This window comes from Theropithecus gelada, chromosome 13, assembly GCF_003255815.1.
Source record: "Theropithecus gelada isolate Dixy chromosome 13, Tgel_1.0, whole genome shotgun sequence".
Lineage (NCBI taxonomy): Eukaryota > Metazoa > Chordata > Mammalia > Primates > Cercopithecidae > Theropithecus > Theropithecus gelada.
Window position 1 is genome coordinate 4,193,616 of NC_037681.1, and position 17,325 is coordinate 4,210,940.

The window sequence follows — 17,325 nt, forward strand, 5'->3', positions numbered from 1 at the left end:
AGTTTTAGTAGAGACGGGGTTTCACCGTGTTAGCCAGGATGGTCTCGATCTCCTGACCTCGTGATCCGCCCGTCTCGGCCTCCCAAAGTGCTGGGATTACAGGCTTGAGCCACCGCGCCCGGCCGACATAGTAAGTTTTCATTCCACAGTCAGTTCAGCTTTAACCTGCGTCCATCTTCTGCACCCCTCTGAGTGACTCCCAAGGACCCTCGCTGCCGCCTCCTGCAACTCCTTTACCTGCTTCATAGTGTTTTTCTCTGGGTCACTTCTTTCGGCCCAGTGGCTCTGATAGTATGATTTCCAAGGTGACTATCCTTCTGAGTCTCAGCTCGTCCCCAGTCAGCCAAGAAAGAGGAAACAGCAGGGTTTGGGGAGTAGCAAGAGTGCCCCTAACATTGCCGCCAGTTCCCTTTGGAAACCCTGGTCTGGAGTCCCAACACACTGGCCAAGACAGCAATGTTGAGGCCGTCCTGGTCCCAGCTGCTCTGGGACTGACTCCAGCTCAGCTCAAAGGAAAGCTGTGAGCTAGGTTTTATCATCAAAGAGTCCATTCCCCTCCTCCATCCTTTTGTACAAAATTATATTTAGTTCTGCCAAAGAGATTTCTGGGTTGCCATAAATTCTCTTTGCTATCAGAACGAGATAATGAATTGAAAAGGGGTTACATAGAGGGCAGACTTCAAAGGGGGCAAATAAAATAGTCTGAAATCACCTCTACCCTTCGAATTCCTCCAGGCAACAGTTTTATGATTCTGGTCTCTACCAATATTTAGAATATTTACCAATATTTCAAGGTGTGGAGGGAGCTAGAGTTTTCTTAGAGAACCCCACTCCATAGCCAGTCAACATGGGCCTGTGCTTTCTGACAACTTCTTAAAAATAGGACCACATTGGGCCGGGCGCGGTGGCTCAAGCCTGTAATCCCAGCACTTTGGGAGGCCGAGACGGGCGGATCACGAGGTCAGGAGATCGAGACCATCCTGGCTAACATGGTGAAACCCCGTCTCTACTAAAAATACAAAAAACTAGCCCGGCGAGGTGGCGGGCGCCTGTGGTCCCAGCTACTCCGGAGGCTGAGGCAGGAGAATGGCATAAACCCGGGAGGCGGAGCTTGCAGTGAGCTGAGATCCGGCCACTGCACTCCAGCCCGGGCTACAGAGCAAGACTCCGTCTCAAAAAAAAAAAAAAAAAAAATAGGACCACATTGGACGGATATGTGGGTGTAGAGGAGATGGAATTCATAGCTAGGATATTTTATGATGAAGAGTCTTAAAAACAGAGAAGTAGATAAGAGGGCACGGTTAGGCCCTGATGCAGTTTCTACCCCATGGCTTCTGTGGTTTTGTTTCTAAGAAGGCTTGCAAGCTTCTTGGCTTTTTGGAATGAACTATGTATTTAAGCAATTGGAGCAAAGAGTTTTGTAGGGCTGTTGGGAAAGTTTGGTGCCACAGTCTTGGTGAGAGCTATACTGAAGAAAGTCTTACCAGTCTTTCCAGGAAGACCAGCTTTCGTGGGAGGAAGCCTCAGGCATCTGTTCTGATGTCCGATTCAGAAGCCTCTACCCCATTGGGAAGACATTAGGTGACTGAGGGGAGATGAAGATTAAAATCTTAGAGTACAGGGGAGTGAGGCTGATGAATTTCATTTATAAGAGCAATGTGGGGGCTACTTCTTATGCGGTAGAGCCCCGTGGGGGCACCTGTGGACCACATTAAGTTGTGTTGTAAGGGGAGTAGTATATGCTCTGGAACTCTGCCTGCTACTCTGCTAGGCTCGAGAGGCAGTAGGTTCAGGATGAGGGCGGGGAGAGGGGGAGCACGGGGCCGCAGGCTGCCAGGCCAGAAGCAGCCCTGCAGGGCACGAGGCCAGCACCAGCAAACAGGTGACCTGAGAGCCAAGACCCCTTCCCACTGCTCCCCACCCCGATCATGGCAGACACAAGCTGCCTCAGAATCCTTCTCAACACTGGGTGCCAGGAAGCCCCTACCAGCCAACCAAGTAGTCAGGTGAATCCAGTTAACAAGCTGAAATCTAAACTAGCTCCTTATGTGACAGGCAGGAAGATGTGGTTCAGAGAATTAAGTGGCTACCTTTCATCCAGGGTCCGGCCTGGATCTAGAGTTCCCTTTCTCTTTCTCTCTCTCTCTCTCTCTCTCTCTCTCTCTCAGAGGAGGTAGGGAGGGAAGAGAAAAGAAGGAAGCAGGCCTGAATCTGCCACCCTCTTCCATCACTCCCTCCCTCACCACCTGTCCCTGCCCTGTGCTCCTCCCGCTCTCACAGACTTCGTGTCACTCCTTCCCTCTTGCCTAGCCGGTGCTTTATCTCAGGGCCAAGGGGGCTGAGTTTGAGGGTCTATTGTGTTGTATTCTTCACAGAAAGCTCAGATTTTATCTCAGTATAGCTTCTGCATATTTCTCCCTCTACATCTAAATATCTTAAAATCCTCTTTTCCCCTCCTGTGTTTCTAACCCTTCATTTGTTCCCTTGATGACCTTGTGTCAGGTGAACTGAGCCCACCTGTGGAATGCTAGTGGGTTTCACCCCATTTGGTCCAGCACCAAGCACAGCTGGACACTGCAGGAATAGTCAGACAAATTAGAAGGTGGTGTTCCGGTTTACCAAAACATTCACACAGTTTTAAACAATGAACACTGATGGCTCTTATTCTGTAGGAGTTCATTGGCATATAACCATTTCTAGAATGTGTCCATTGCACGAATCAATGTCCACCTGTAGCATGAAACCCTGGCTCTGAATTATACAGACAACCTCATAGAAATTGTAATAAGGTGCCTCCAGCTATGGTTCCCCCCCCCCCCCCACCCATTTTGCATTTGAAGAAACTGATACTTGGGGCACATACTAGGTTTATCTAAGGGCACTCAGAAAATTAGACACAGAAGCAGTATAAGGACCCCAGGCCCTCTGATTCCCAGGCCCTTCCCTCTAGAGAAAGCACAGAAGTTGAGTGTGCCTGATTTTGTTCATTGACCCCTTGGGCTTGGCTCCAAATGCCTATCCCAGCCTATGTCCCTTCTTGATTTAGTGCCTGGCCTTGCTAATTTAGCATTCTGGCTTTCTGCTATGTACCCAAGTGCTTAGAAAAGTGTCTAGAACATAGTACTTACTCAGTAAGTATTTAGCAACTGAACATTATCTTTGGGGGAATCTCCAGAAAGAGAGATAAGGAGGAGGTAGTCACTGTAGTATTGGCAACTTAACAGGATTTCATGGGGCCTTCCTTCCCTTCTGTCATGACCAGGCACCCCTTGAAGGGGCTGAGGTATGAAGGACCTGGGGGGGACTGATGGGCGGAAAGTTGGACAAGCAGTACCATAGAGAAGATGAATTTGGTAAGTTGGTTAACAGGGGCTCACAGTGACCCACACAGGTTTTGGGAGGAAAAAGCAGCCCCCAAAATGGAAGAGGCAGAAGGCATTTGGGTAAAACAGTCATAGTCCAACATAATGGTTCTTAGCCAGCAGCGATTTTGCCCCTACTACCTCCTGCTGAGGACATATGGTAATGTCTGGAGACATTTTTGTTGTCACATTGGGTGAAAACTGCTGCTGGTATCTACTGGATGGAGGCCAGAAATGCTGCTAAACATCCTACAATGCACAGGACAGCCTCTCGCAGCAAAGAATTGTGCACCTAACATGCCAATATTGCTGAGACTGAGAAACTCTGTAAATATTACCAAGAACTAGGATGAGCAAATAACTCATTATTCCAATTGGAGCATTTTGAGAGTGAAATGGGCATAATTAATAAATATGCTGGGATAGTGGTCATCACCTGGGTACACCTTGGCAAACCAGGGTGTACTGTCACCTTGCCAAGAATCTCAGGGTGAAGGAGAGTCTGGTTGGGGCCTGCAGGACACAGGAGCAATAGAAGAAGGGCAGGGGCAAGGGATCATGTTTATGTTCATTGTCATATGTAGTAGATGGGGAGATGCTCGCCAGGTCAGGTGGGGCCTCCGGAATGGGAAAGTGATTTCTCGACGTAGGGGAGAAGCAGAGCTGAGAAATGAGGTCTTTACAGAGCTGATTTGGTATCACCAAGGTTGGAGTATGACCCACAAGCCATAGAGAAACAGAGAGATTGGTGTCTGTTTTGCTAAAAATGGTTCTTTTCAAAATAGAATTGACAGATATGTGGCTCATGGTCATGTGAAAGTGAAATATCTCAGCCACATCTCCTTCCAGGTTGGGGTTAGCCAATCGGTTTCCTGTACCTTGCAACTCTGATAGATTGCATCCACTTGGAAGGCCCCCTCTACTCAGTGGGAAATGGTTTAGTGGTTGATTAGCAATGTCTGTCACAGGCCCCCCCCCCAAAAATAGTGATGAGTTAATGGGCCACATACATGCCATCCCTTCATAGGGTCTTATTCTTGGTACTCCTCAGAGCCAGGAATGAAAGGGATGAGCTCGGAGTCAAGTGGCCTCAAATGTATTTATGGAGGCCAGCTGTACCCACTGCTCTGCAGGTTACTGTCGGGGATAACAAATAACAGATGACATAGCCTCAGCCTTCAATACCAGGACATTCTTGTGGATTAATAAGATAACAATCACGTAAACAAAACCACTGGAGAACAGGGAACAGTGTGAGACTGCAGTAACAAGTGCTCCCTGCATGGTGGAGCCTCTGTCCTGCAGAAGACCAGACAGAGGTGACAAGAACTTGGGCTTACAAGAGGAGGGGGCAGGAGGAAGTGGGTTTGGAGAATGACTGTAGAGTGGGTGGGAATGGCATGGGGGAAGACAGCCTCAGGAGAGTGAGATGATACATATGGGAGCCTCTACGGTCCAACTGATGACTCTTTGCTGTATTTTTCCAGGGCGAGAGATGGTGGGGCCCACGCTGCCCGGATACCCACCCCACATCCCCACCAGTGGACAGGGCAGCTATGCCTCCTCTGCCATCGCAGGCATGGTGGCAGGTAAGGAGAGGGCTGGCAGGGAGGGGAGTACTGCACAGAGGAAGTATTGGAGCAAGGTGGGACACGAGGGGCAAGAGGCATTCTGTGCCCTATTCATAGACTTCCCGAAGGGCATTGAAGGATGGACCAAAGGGGGCATCTTGTAAATGCCTGGAGACAATATCCCAGTGCAGTCCTGACTCCCTGTTTAACTCGCCCCAGCTCGGCCTCCTTCTTCCCAGGCCTGCCACATTACCCTCCATTATGAAAAGGGAGGGGCTGAGACAGACTTGTGTTCAAATCCAAGCTCCACCACTTCTTCCAGTGAATCAGTGAGCATAAATGGAGAGCACTTCAAGGGCCCCAAAACGCTGTGAGTGGAAGATGAGCCCTACCCTCAAGCAGTGCTGGTCTCCTGGTGATTAAACTCTGATGAATCCGTTTTCCCCTTCTGTAAAATCTGAATCGGAAGGGTATTGATGATGATGATAATGATGATGATGATGACCATGATGATGAAATATAAGCTTCACATCTCACTTTCTCTCAACCCTGCATGGATAGGACCCAGGTTCTAGGTACTCTAAGAGTACTATAGAGGATGAAACGAGCCTGGAGTAGCTCTCCATCCTCATTTGAACCGTCCTGGAACCTGCCTGCCAGTCATTTGGGTTTCTTTGTCTGCCAGTCATCATCCAATGATGATTCAAGGTGACAAGATCTGAACAAACGAAGATAATGGGAGTTTCCTTGGGCAAGTCTCAATTGTTTAGGAGCTGTATAGGAAAGACTTTGGGATGGATGAGACATAATTGAGCCATTTTCACTGGTCAAAAAGGCCTGGGACCTGGAATTTCTGGAAAGAGGTCTGAACACAAGGCATCTGTGACCCCCATGCCAGCCCTAGGCCAGCCTCTCTGGCTCTGACCCCAGAGACTTGGCATATTTACCTAGGCCTGCTTCCCTTCCTTGCCGGCAGGAGTTAATCTTTGCCAGCCACCCACTCTGGGCACCCTATGCAGAGGCAGGTGGGCTGGGATCTCCTGGGCAGAGGGAAGGGAGGGAGAGAAAGAAGGAGGGAAAAAGGCTCTGTGCTCCCTGGGAACCTGCTGAGCTGGCACTTGTTGCTGCCTGGTTACCGTGGCGATGTGCTTAATGCAGCGTTGAAAATACAGAATACTGACTCCTCTCTCCCTCCTGGCCCCGGACTCCCTCCCTCCCTCCCTTCCTCTTCTGGAGCGTGAAATGAGATTGGTCAAGATAAAAAAGGAAAAGATTCGGTTATTTTTTTAAGAGTGTGGATAATGGGGCCTCTCAATCAAAATCCCAGGCTCCAGTCGGCTCCCCCCTTTCCCCTTCCAACCCCTCCACCTTCCCCTGCCGCCTGCTTAGAGGAGGAGGAAGAAACATAAAGCACAAGGCTTTTCTCTTAATTATGAATCATTCCCCGAGGGCAGGCCCAGGGCAAGGGGTTCCTGGGGCCCAGAGTCTGACCTGTGAGGTAGCTGGCAGGCTTGGGCCTCTCATCAAAGTCCCCCAGGTTGTTTCCAGAAAGAATCCTGAGTGGGTGCTGTGAAAAAGAAAAAGAAAAAAAAATAGCACAACTAGGACACTGACTGCAAGTAAAATCCACACAGGAGGGACCTTGTCCCACACAGTTGGGCTCCCAGTGAGTTCCATGAAAATCAGTTTTTAGAAAATGCAGCACTATTTAAATGAATCACTTGGTTCCTAGGGATAGCATTGCGCAAATGAATTCTTAAGGAATTTTTTTTTGTGGAAAAATTATATGTCCATCTCTTACCACCACCTGCAATCTCCCAGTTGATCAAATGGGGATTCCTGCAATTAAAGTGAATAAACTTTCATCGAGCACCTACTGCATGCATGTTAGGTACATGATAAATGCTTAAAGCAAGGCATGCCAAAGACATTCTTTAATCGATTATGAAAGGAAGGATCACTTATTATGTACTTCTACATGTGTAGCCATTCAAATATGTGTAACTTTATTTCTAATTTTACCCTGACCAGAAGACTGAGAGGCTAATACTATCCCAGTTTTATGGATAAGGAAACTGAAGCAAAAGCAAAGTGGTGTGCTCAGGGTCATAATCATACTCAGTGACTGAGCTGTGCAAACACGGGTTTTTCAATTTCACGTCTAAGGCTCTTTCCGCTACACCATACTGTCTCCTACCATACCAGAAATAAAGACGTAGGCTACAAGAGAGGAGCACAGGAAAAGGGCTAGGACAGATTTCCCTTGTCTATTCACCTTCTGTTTCTCTTTTATTTTGTTTTGTTTTGTTTTGTTTTGTTATTTTATTTTATTTTATTTTATTTTATTTTATTTTTTGTTCTGACTCCCTTAACAGTCAATGATTCTCAACCAGTTCTAGAGCAGAACCAGCAGCTCCAGATATATGGATCCATCCAGTCATCTATCTTTCCACTCATTCATCTTCCTATACATTTTTCCACATATCCATACATTTTCCCATCTATCCTTCCATCTTTCGTAATCCATCCTGTCATCCTCTACCTTTCCACCAATCCTTCCATCTTTCCATCCATCTTTTTTTTTTTGGAGACAAAGTCTTGCTCTGTTGCCCAGGCTGGAGTGTAGTGGCGTGATCTTATCTCACTGTAACCTCTGCCTCCTAGGTTCAAGCGATTCTCCTGCCTCAGCCCCCCGCCCCTCCCCCAGTAGCTGGGACTACAGGGACCTGCCATCATGCCTGGCTAATTTTTGTATTTTTAGTAGAGACAGGGTTTCACCATGTTGGCCAAGCTAGTCTCAAACTCCTGGCCTCAGGCAATCTGCCCGCCTTTGCCTCCCAAAGTGCTAGGATTACAGGTATGCGCCACCGTGCCCGGCCCCTCCATCCATCTTTTAATTCATCTGTCTTTCCAGTTATCTATCATCCATCTTTCCATCCATCCATCTTTCCATCAATCCTTTTATTTTTCCATCCATATTCATTCATCCATTCATCTTTTCACAGAACTATCCTTTAATCTATCTTTCCATCCATCCTTTCATCATCCATTCTTCCAGCCATCCATCCTCTCATACATCCATCTTTCATCCCCTTTTCAATCTATTCCTCCATTAATCTATCCATCTTTCTATACATACATCCTTTTATCTATCTGTCTTTCCATCCATCTTTCCACCCATCCATCCTTCCATCATTCACACTTTCATTCATCCTTGCGTCCTTCCATCCATTCATTCACCACTTTTTCACTTAACAAATACTGGTTGAAGGTCTACTCTATGGGATGCTGGGGATACAGCAGTGAATAAGTCAGATTCCTTTATTGCTGGAGCTTATAACCTAATGGTGAAGAGAAATGGACAGTAAATAAGTCAACGAATGAATAAACATAATAATTTATTGTCTGTGAAGACAATAAAACGGGATGATGTAATAAAGAGCCACAGGGAGAGGAGATAACTACTTTAGATTGGGTTGTCAGGGGAGACCTCTCTGAGAAGGTGTTCAAAGTGACCATCCAAGTGATAAACTGGGGCAGACCATCCCTGGCCCAAAGAACAGCAAGTGCAAAGGGCCTAAGGCAGGAACTAGTTTAGCATGGTAGCAAGTAATTGGTAGTGGCTGGGTCGAGTTTGAAAAGGCGACTCTGATTTCTAGGAAAATGAATTGTACACAGTCAAGAGAGAAAGCACAGACCAGTTAGGAGACAGTTTCAGTACTTGCAAGAGATGACAGTGGCTTGAGCTAGGGAATTAGCAGTGAAAGAGGAAAAAAGAGACCCTGAAAATATATTTTGGCTGCAAAGCCAGCAAACCTTGCTGGTGGATTGGCTGTCGGGATGAGAAAATAGAGGAAACAAGGATCATTCGTAGGTTTGGGGCATGGATGATGGTGGCAAGTATATATATGGGAGACCAGGAGGGGAAGTGATGTAGTAGATGGCAAGTGGAAATCAAGAGTTTTTTGGGCCATGTTAGGATTGAGATGCCTACTAAATACCTAGTTTTATAATAAGTTTGTAGGTATATCATGTATGTCTGAAGCCAGGAAAGAATCCTGACTGGAGTATAAATTTCAGCCATTGCACAAAGCTGTCATTTAATGATAAGACTACTAGAAACCAAGTCTGGGGTTCTTCAACAATTTAGAGCTCAACAGAGAAGGAACAGCAAGGAGAATGAGTAGGAAAGACAACTGAGTTACAAAGCAAACAGAAGACTCGTCATCACAAACCCAAAGGCATGGAGAGAGAGATGAGCTAAACGGTCAAGGGAATTGTGGATATAGAAGCGACCATTGGTATGATGGAGTTAGAGACTGTGGGGACTTGAGGGGATCAGAGTTGGCCTGATGGGAAGGGATAAAAAGGTGAAGGCAGAGACCATGGGGCAGAGAAAGGCACTGGTAACTAGAGAGGAATGTGGGGATAGGAAGGGGATTTTTTAAAGACAGAAGATAGCAGAGTATGTTTGCAGGGTGAAGGGAGAGACTGATGAAACAGAAAATGGGATCGTTGGAGCGGCCAAATCCTTGGAAAGGTGAGTAGGGTAGAATGCAGAGCAAAGAGGCAGGGTTGGCCTTTCATTGGGGCGGAGACGTTTCATCTGCTGTGACTGCAGGCAGGTAGGCACATCTGGTGACAGGAAGATGCCACACCTAGGTGTGTACCACCTACCGAACCTCATCCCCTGCCCCAGGTTCCATGTGACTGAGGTACTTGGTAAATGGTAGTTAAATACATAAATAAGTGGGTGAGTGAGTGAATGCATGAATGAGTGACAAAATGAGAGGGTAAACACATTGTGTTTTCCACCTCTCTCCCTTGTCCTTTAGAGCTTGCTGTGTTTGCCATTGGGTAGGGTGTGGTAAAAGGTGCTAGGGCCCTTGCTATGTGGCCAATAGAGAATTGGCTGAAACCCGGGAGACCTGGGCTAAACAGAGGGCACTTGGCACTGGGAGATGCAAGAGAGAGCACCAGTGTGGAAGGACGGGGCCAGGATTCTAGTTCAGGCTTTCACTGAACACGTGGCCTTGGCCAAATGTCTTTACTTCCCTATGTAACAGATGTGTTATCTGTTAAATAGATGTTTAGAGTAGATTATTTCTTAGTTTTTCATCTGTTAAATAGAGGTTTAGATTCAATTATTTCTTAGGGTATTTTTTGTTTTTTGTTTTTTGTTTTTGCTTTGCTTTTTTACTTCTTTACCCCCTTCATTTTTTTACCCATATTTTTTGCTTGATTTACGTTAGACTTAGTCTCTGCCCCTAAGGAACTTTCTTACTGTGTTCTTATCTGTCATTGACTTCCTAGACAAGGAAAGGATCCAGTAGCCTTTCTCTGCTTCAGGCTCCTCCTCTTCATCTCTCTTCTTCCTGTATAAACGCCTACTTGTCTGGCAGTAAAGCAGCTCCCACTAACCCCAACCCAGGCCTTAAGACTGGTTGAATGACTGATTTAAGCCTTCATTGAGCTTTATTTTCACACCTGTTTAATGGGAAAATAATAAAAGCTTACATTTATTGAGCACTCCCTATATATTTGAAGCATGGTGCTAAGCATTTAATACGTATTTTCTCATTTAATTCTCATTAAACCAAATGAGAGAGGGATAATTATTTGGCCCACTTGATAGATGAGGAAACCAAGGCTCACCTGTAAGTCACTCACTCAGAGAGGCTAAGTGACTTGTCCAAGGTTACAGAACCAGGAAATGGGAAGTAAGGATTTGACTCTAGACAGGTCAGTTCCAGAGTCAGGGAGTTTCGAGCAACCCGTCCAGAGAGTCTGAGAAGCAAACTCAGAACCACGTAGCTCACAATCGTAGGTGAGTTTCTGAAAGGCCGGGTGGACGTTCGTTGAGTCTCAGGATTGGCAGGAATCTAGCTTTGTAAATGGAATTATCTTGTAAGTGAATAAAGGGATTATCTGCAATTTAGAGTCAAGAGCCCTAAGGTCGAGTTCTACTCTGACATTTAACAACAATGTGATTTGAGGCAAACTACTTAATCATGCTGCACTCCAGTTTCCTTTTCTATAAATTGGTATCCATGAGTACCTCATAGGGTAGTCGTGAGAATAAAAGATCATAATGTGTGGGAAAGTGCTTTACAAACTTTAAGCTCTACACCAAGCACCGGTAGTGGCTGTGGTGGTCAGCTTGACTTTGTTTTTGTTATGTCAGGGAATTCTTAACTAATTTCATCTGTAAATAATTCCTTTGGAAAAGTCAAGAATCTATTCATAGAAGGAGGTGATCTGATTTACTTTGTGTAAATGTATACATTGAGTTTGCTTAAAGTGGCAGACTCAGGATGGAACAACAAACTACTCCAAGTCCCAGGACGCAGCTTCCCGGGAGGTGGGTGCCCTCTGGGTCTCTCCGTCCTGTCCCATCCTTAACCCTCACACCTCCCCTCAGCCCCCCATGCATACACACACACTCATACCTACGGAGGCGAAAAGGTTCATATATACAGATTTCGTCTTTGGCGCCTAACCCCATACCCCTGCTGTGGGGCCCTCCCAGAAGAGCCTTTCGGCAGAAGGTCCAGGCAGCAGAAGGAGCAGTTAGTCCCTGGGCCCTAGAGTCACAGCACAGTTTCCTAACTCCACCAAACCTTCCAGCTCTGGGAGCTTCTGCAGATCCCAGAGCCTCAGTTTCTTCATCTGGAAAATGGAGGTAGTTATAACATCTACCTTCTGGGCCTCCTGGGAGGGCTGTAGTGTGTCAAACCAGTGCCTCCAGTACCTACGGAAAAGGACACTGCCCCAAATTATCCAGACCGATGGGTTCCAAAAGGGATGATAGAGGGACCTTCTCAGCTCCACTGTCCCTGCCATGGCTCCAACTGCCTCCCCCACCATTCCTGAGCTTGCCCGTTGCCAGCCCTGCAGACCTCCCCGCACCCCAGCCCTGCACTGGTGCCCTTCACCTCACAGGCCTCTCCCCTGTGTGCCTCCAACAGGAAGTGAATACTCTGGCAATGCCTATGGCCACACCCCCTACTCCTCCTACAGCGAGGCCTGGCGCTTCCCCAACTCCAGCTTGCTGAGTAAGTCCCTGGGGCCGCCCAGGCCTTTGCTGGGCAGGATGGATGGTGTGGTGGGGGGCAAGGGTGGGTCAAAGGTTACCTGAAAGCTGGGAGGCCTCAGATTATACAGACAGCCTGGGAGGTGGTGGTGTTTGTAATGGAAGAAGGCAGCAGGAGGGCAGTGTACCTGGTTGTTTGGGGAAAGAGGGCAGAAGTCCAGAGGCTCCCAGGCATTGGTTTCCCTCCTGCTTCTTCAGGCCGTGTCTTTTCAATCTTTGTTTTGTGTAAGATTCAGGGCTCAGGCCTTGAAGGGGAGGGCAGGGGAGGACTTGAGAAAAGCCTAAGAGAGGACCTCCTGCCTCCACGGCTTACAGTCCCACAGTGCAGACACTGACGCCGGGCACCCCGCCAGAATGCAACTGCTCTCCTTCCTGGGAGCCGATTTCAAGAATGCCATCCTGTTGCCCCCATTAACCATCTAAGTGGCTCCGAAATACTCATGATTCAGCACCAAACCCTTACACAGAAATCCTTTGTTCCACCACATTCCCCATATTTAGCCTGAGATGCTGGCAGTATTCAGGGTCAAAGTCCAGAGAGTGAGCTTCAGTGAGCTTTCAGGCTTCTCTTCACCCCTCTCTTGTCCTGGAGTCCTGGACTGGGAGGATAAGCTTTCCAGCAAAGCAAAACCCCACCAATGGGGACTTGAGGGATCCCACTAGAGCCTCTCTGAGTGGTGGCCTTGGGGGTATCAGAGCAAACCTGAGCCAGAGAGAAGCAGTGACCCAAGGATGGCCGACCCCACAGGCACCATTGCAGGCTGGGAACCATCCATTCCCCAAGACCCTCACTCTTCCCATTACCTCCTTGTATTCCAGAAATAACTTGAAAGGGGGCAGACCTGGGCCCTGTTTGCCAGATGAGTTCAACTCCAACCCACCTTTCCATTCAACTTAACCACAAAAGATGAGGGCAATGAGACATACCAGGGTTCAGGCACCTTCCCACTGAGTCTCCCCAGGCTGCCCATCCTGCAGGTGTGCAGAGCCTCACCTTAAGGGCCGTCAAGCCCAGATCCCCTTTGACCCCGCAGCAGTCTAATCTTCCTGGGTCTTAAGAGAGAAGGCTCTCTGTCCTGGCACTGTTTGGGCAAGGCTAGGGAGGATCCCGATGACCCCTCAGTGCACTTGATTCTTTGGGGTTCCACATGCAATTGTTTTCTGTTGCCCTCTCCCTGCAACGAGGGTGTTGAAGGTCAGAGCAGCCATAGGGGGAAGGGGCAAGAAGCCACTGTTCTCATTCTGACCAGAAACTCAAAGGTGAGGCCAGAGAAGGAGGAAATAGGGCTGGAGAGGAGTTAATCTTTGATGATCAGATAGGCCAGAGAAATGAATGATTAACTTGTGTTGTCTTAAAGGTCAGCAGATGCAGGGAAGGCGATGGTGCAATTTTCCTTTCTGACCAGCAGTGTTGTTGTTATTTTTTTTTAATGTGTCCAGGTTCCCCATATTATTACAGTTCCACATCAAGGCCGAGCGCACCGCCCACCACTGCCACGGCCTTTGACCATCTGTAGTTACCATGGGGACAGTGGGAGCGACTGAGCAACAGGAGGACTCGGCCTGGGACAGGCCCCAGAGAGTCACACAAAGGATCTTTATTTATTACATGAAAAATAACCACAAGTCCAGCATTGCGGCACACTCCCTGTGTGGTTAATTTAATGAACCATGAAAGACAGGATGACCTTGGAGAAGGCCAAACTGTCCTCCGAGACTCCTTAATGAGGGGCAGGAGTCCCAGGGAAAGAGCACCATGCCATGCTGAAAAAGACAAAATTGAAGAAGAAACGTAGCCCCCAGCTGGTACCCATCAAAGGAGAGAAGAAGGAATAGCCAAGGAACTTGGGGGGATGGCGAATGGTTCCTGCCTGGGCCCAGGGGGTACACAGGGCACCTCCATGGCTCCACTATTAACACAACTAGCAATTATGGACCGTAAGCACTTCCCTCCAGCCCACAAGTCACAGCCTGGTGCTGAGGCTCTCCTCACCAGCCACCCAGGGAGTAGTCACCTCCCTCAGCCTCCCGCCTGCCCCACACGGAGGCTCTAACTGTCCTCTTTCTCCACACCATTTGCTTGGCTCTTTCTACGCCTCCCTTTTGGGCATGGGCTGGCTGAAGGCTGGGGCGAGTCCCTCAGAAATTCCACCAGGCTGTCAGCTGACTTCTTTTGCCTGCTGCTGTGAAGGTACAGCACCACCCCAGGTCCTCCTGCAGTGGGGCATCCCCTTTGCAGCTGCCGTCAGCTGGACCAGCCCCAGGCAGCTTAAAACAGACATTCCACAGGGCCTGGGCGCCTGGGAGGTGAGGCGTGGTGTGCAGCTTCACCCAGGGCAGAGCAAGGCAGAATTGCAGGAAACCCGCTTCCCCTTCCCGACAGCTCCTGCCAAGCCCAGTGTGCTTCCTGCAGCTCACGCCCACCAGCTACTGAAGAGACCCAAGGCACCCCCTGAAGCCAACAATACAGGGTCCCTCTCTGCTCCCCAGCAGCTCCTGCCCCCAAGGCCTGACTGTATATACTGTAAATGAAACTTTGTTTGGGTCAAGCTTCCTTCTTTCCACCCCCAGACTTTGGCCTCTGAGTGAAATGTCTCTCTTTGCCATGTGGGGCTTCTCTCCTTGATGCTTCTTTCTTTTTTTTAAAGACAACCTGCCATTACCACATGACTCAATAAACCATTGCTCTTCATCTCAGGCTTTGGGGTTGGCTGGGGAAGGAGGCACCTTGGGGCTGGGCTTTCTCCCAAGAACATCAGAGCTGAGTAGCCGACAAACTCACTTTGGGGCCATGGGTTGGAAGGGACCATCTAGTGCCCCACAGCTCTGGCTTGGCCTTCTCCCTCTGCCTTTAATTCATGTTGAATGCTGGGTACCTCACTCATCCCAAGTTCTTCGACACTGAGTAAATGCAAGGATAGCACAGTGTCAAGCCAGCCATAGACTCCCCGCAAGGAGTTGCTGTTATTATTAACAGGAAGCCAGAGAATCAGCAGGGTGGATTAGTGAAGGATCTGGGAATAGCTATGACTACAGCCTGCATAGACAGCTCTGAAGGAAGAGAGAAGACTGGGCTCTCTTGTGTGCAAGGCACAATATGGAGGGCTTCATATAAGTTAAGTTGAAATTAGCCCTGTTTTACACACAGCTTCCTTTTACATATGAGGAAACTGAGGCTTTGAAAAAAATGAAATGACTTGCCAAAGATAAGAAGAAGTAGATTCAACTAAGTCCTCTTACTCTAAGCCCAACACTTGTACCCAAAACCCCAGGGTCCTCATCAGGGATGTCAAAGGGTTCTAGACCCAGTGGAGGTTCTGGGGCTGCCACTGGGGATTTGATTTCTTTTGATTTGCTTAAGATTTGACCTGACTGAATGGAGAGGTACAGTGTGGTGGGGCCAGGACAAGGTGAGGGAGGCTATAGAAACTTAGGACTTTAGGCCAACCCCCTCCAGGAAATTTGGGAAATGCAGTGTGACAGCTTGGGCTCTGCACTCCAGGGGGCTGTCTGGTATCCACATGGACCCTCTGCATGTGAGACCCAGCTGGAACAAGGGGGCAGGGGCCTGCAGCTGGGATGCCCAGGTGAATGTGGACAGCTGGACAGACAACACTGGGATTGAGTCCGATGGAAGGGGCCCGGGGATTCCAGGGCTGGGAGGACAGAGGCTGGGAGACAGGGCTCTTACCTCCTTAGGCCTCCCAAAGGGAGGTTAGGGATGCTGCCATGGATGACATGGCAGGGGGGAGCCCTCCCAGGAAGAAAATCCATCTCTTCTGAGGGGATCTGAGATGCGGCTGTTTTCTCAATGGCAGGACTTCCCTCTGCAGCGCGACTCTGAATCCATGATATCTGAGAGTCTTCCTGACCTCAAACCTCTGGGATCCCGAGTGCTCCCTACCCACGAATCACTTTGAGATGCACAGCATCTGAAGGAGCCCCTAGAGCCATCCCTTGCATTTACAGCCACAGCCCCTCTGGAGACAGTCTGTACACCCGTCAGGCCCTTTCCGACTCACAACCAACAAAGGGGCTTGGGCTGTGCTTTGGCTAAGGTGACCATGGTTTAAGACTTGCCTTTCTTTCCCTAAGGTGAGCTGGGCTTGCCAGGAACCTGTGCTCAGAGCGGGTGTTTGGTGAGTGGGGGATGTGCTCCCCATGTAGCGGGCCTTGGCTAGTACCTATCCAATATTCTGCCCATGGTCAAACCATGGATCCCCTTTTCGGGCTCAGAAAATAGGGCCATTTATGTATTGGGCGAAAGAAAGACAATTCGAAGTGCCCCAGCATTTGGGGTGGTGGTGGGAGAACTCAGGCTGGCACATGGGGGGACACAGTGAAGAAGGGTGTGATGACAAGGACAGGGAGGACACGTAGGGGGCTTTGTGGGTTGGCCCAGTGGCCAGTTTCACCTGGGGGAGTGAGGGCAGCATCTGTGAGTGGTCGCAGGTGAAGGGGAATTGCTTTATGGTACAGGGGAGCCGGGGGTTCTCTGGGCGTGGTATGTGTGTTGGTAGGAGAACTGGGGATGAGGCATGGGCCCAAAACATTCCTGAGGCATTGAGAGCACTGAGGGCCTATCCTTTCTGCCTGGAATAATCCCTTTCACTGCTCATGTAGAGAGACCACCTGAGCTTCCCAGGCAGGCTACTCTTAACTTCTCCCTGGTCCATTACCCTCACTCCTACTCCTCAGGTTCTAGCACAGACCAGGCCAGCCCAGGGTGCTAGGAGCTCGCAGGAAATTCATGTGGACCAACCCACCCTGGCAGGGCAGTGGGTTTCTTGCTGGGAAAGGGGGCAGCTGGAACCCTGCCTGGGGCCCACCAGATGAACAGAATTGCTCTGACCTGTACCCTCTACCAGAAAGTTCCAGGAGTAGAGACGGTGGAACTGGGAGTCGTCACCTACAAAGTCAGCCCCCAGGCTACTTCCAACCCCTCCCCTTGTCACATCATCTCTCACTTCTCCAATATCCTTGCCATGAGTTGTGGCTAAGAAATATGTATCTTCTGCCCTCTGTGTGCCAAACACATACTCAACCCTGGTGACAACTTCAGGCAAGAGGAGTTGGTAAAACCTACTGGAAGTGGAAGCAGGAGCCTCCAAATAGACACAGAAAGACAGAGAGGGTGAGGCTCTTGCTAAAATCTCCCCTCTCCCACCTGCCCTCACCATCCTCCCACTTCTACCACTCAAAATACACACACCTTTCCCATCCATATCAACATGAGGCTTCCTGGCGGGGCACTGTGGCTCACGCCCGTAATCCCAGCACTTTGGGAGGCTGAGGCGGG

At 48.9% G+C, this 17,325-nt stretch overlaps 1 protein-coding gene across 5 annotated transcripts in view; it reads left to right on the plus strand.

Annotated features, from left to right (window-relative positions):
- Nucleotides 1–16,088, plus strand: part of PAX8 (paired box 8) — a 62,928-nt gene extending 46,840 nt beyond the window's left edge. For 4 of the 5 annotated variants that reach the window (XM_025354017.1, XM_025354019.1, XM_025354020.1 and 1 more), the window contains 3 exons: nt 4,850–4,951; nt 11,902–11,988; nt 13,467–16,088. In XM_025354017.1, the coding sequence (XP_025209802.1) occupies nt 4,850–4,951; nt 11,902–11,988; nt 13,467–13,543 (266 nt within the window). In that variant the 3' untranslated portion in view covers nt 13,544–16,088. The remainder of the gene's footprint in view (nt 1–4,849; nt 4,952–11,901; nt 11,989–13,466) is intronic. The other variant, XM_025354022.1, reaches the window with a different exon arrangement.
- The last annotated feature ends 1,237 nt before the right edge of the window (nt 16,089–17,325 follow it).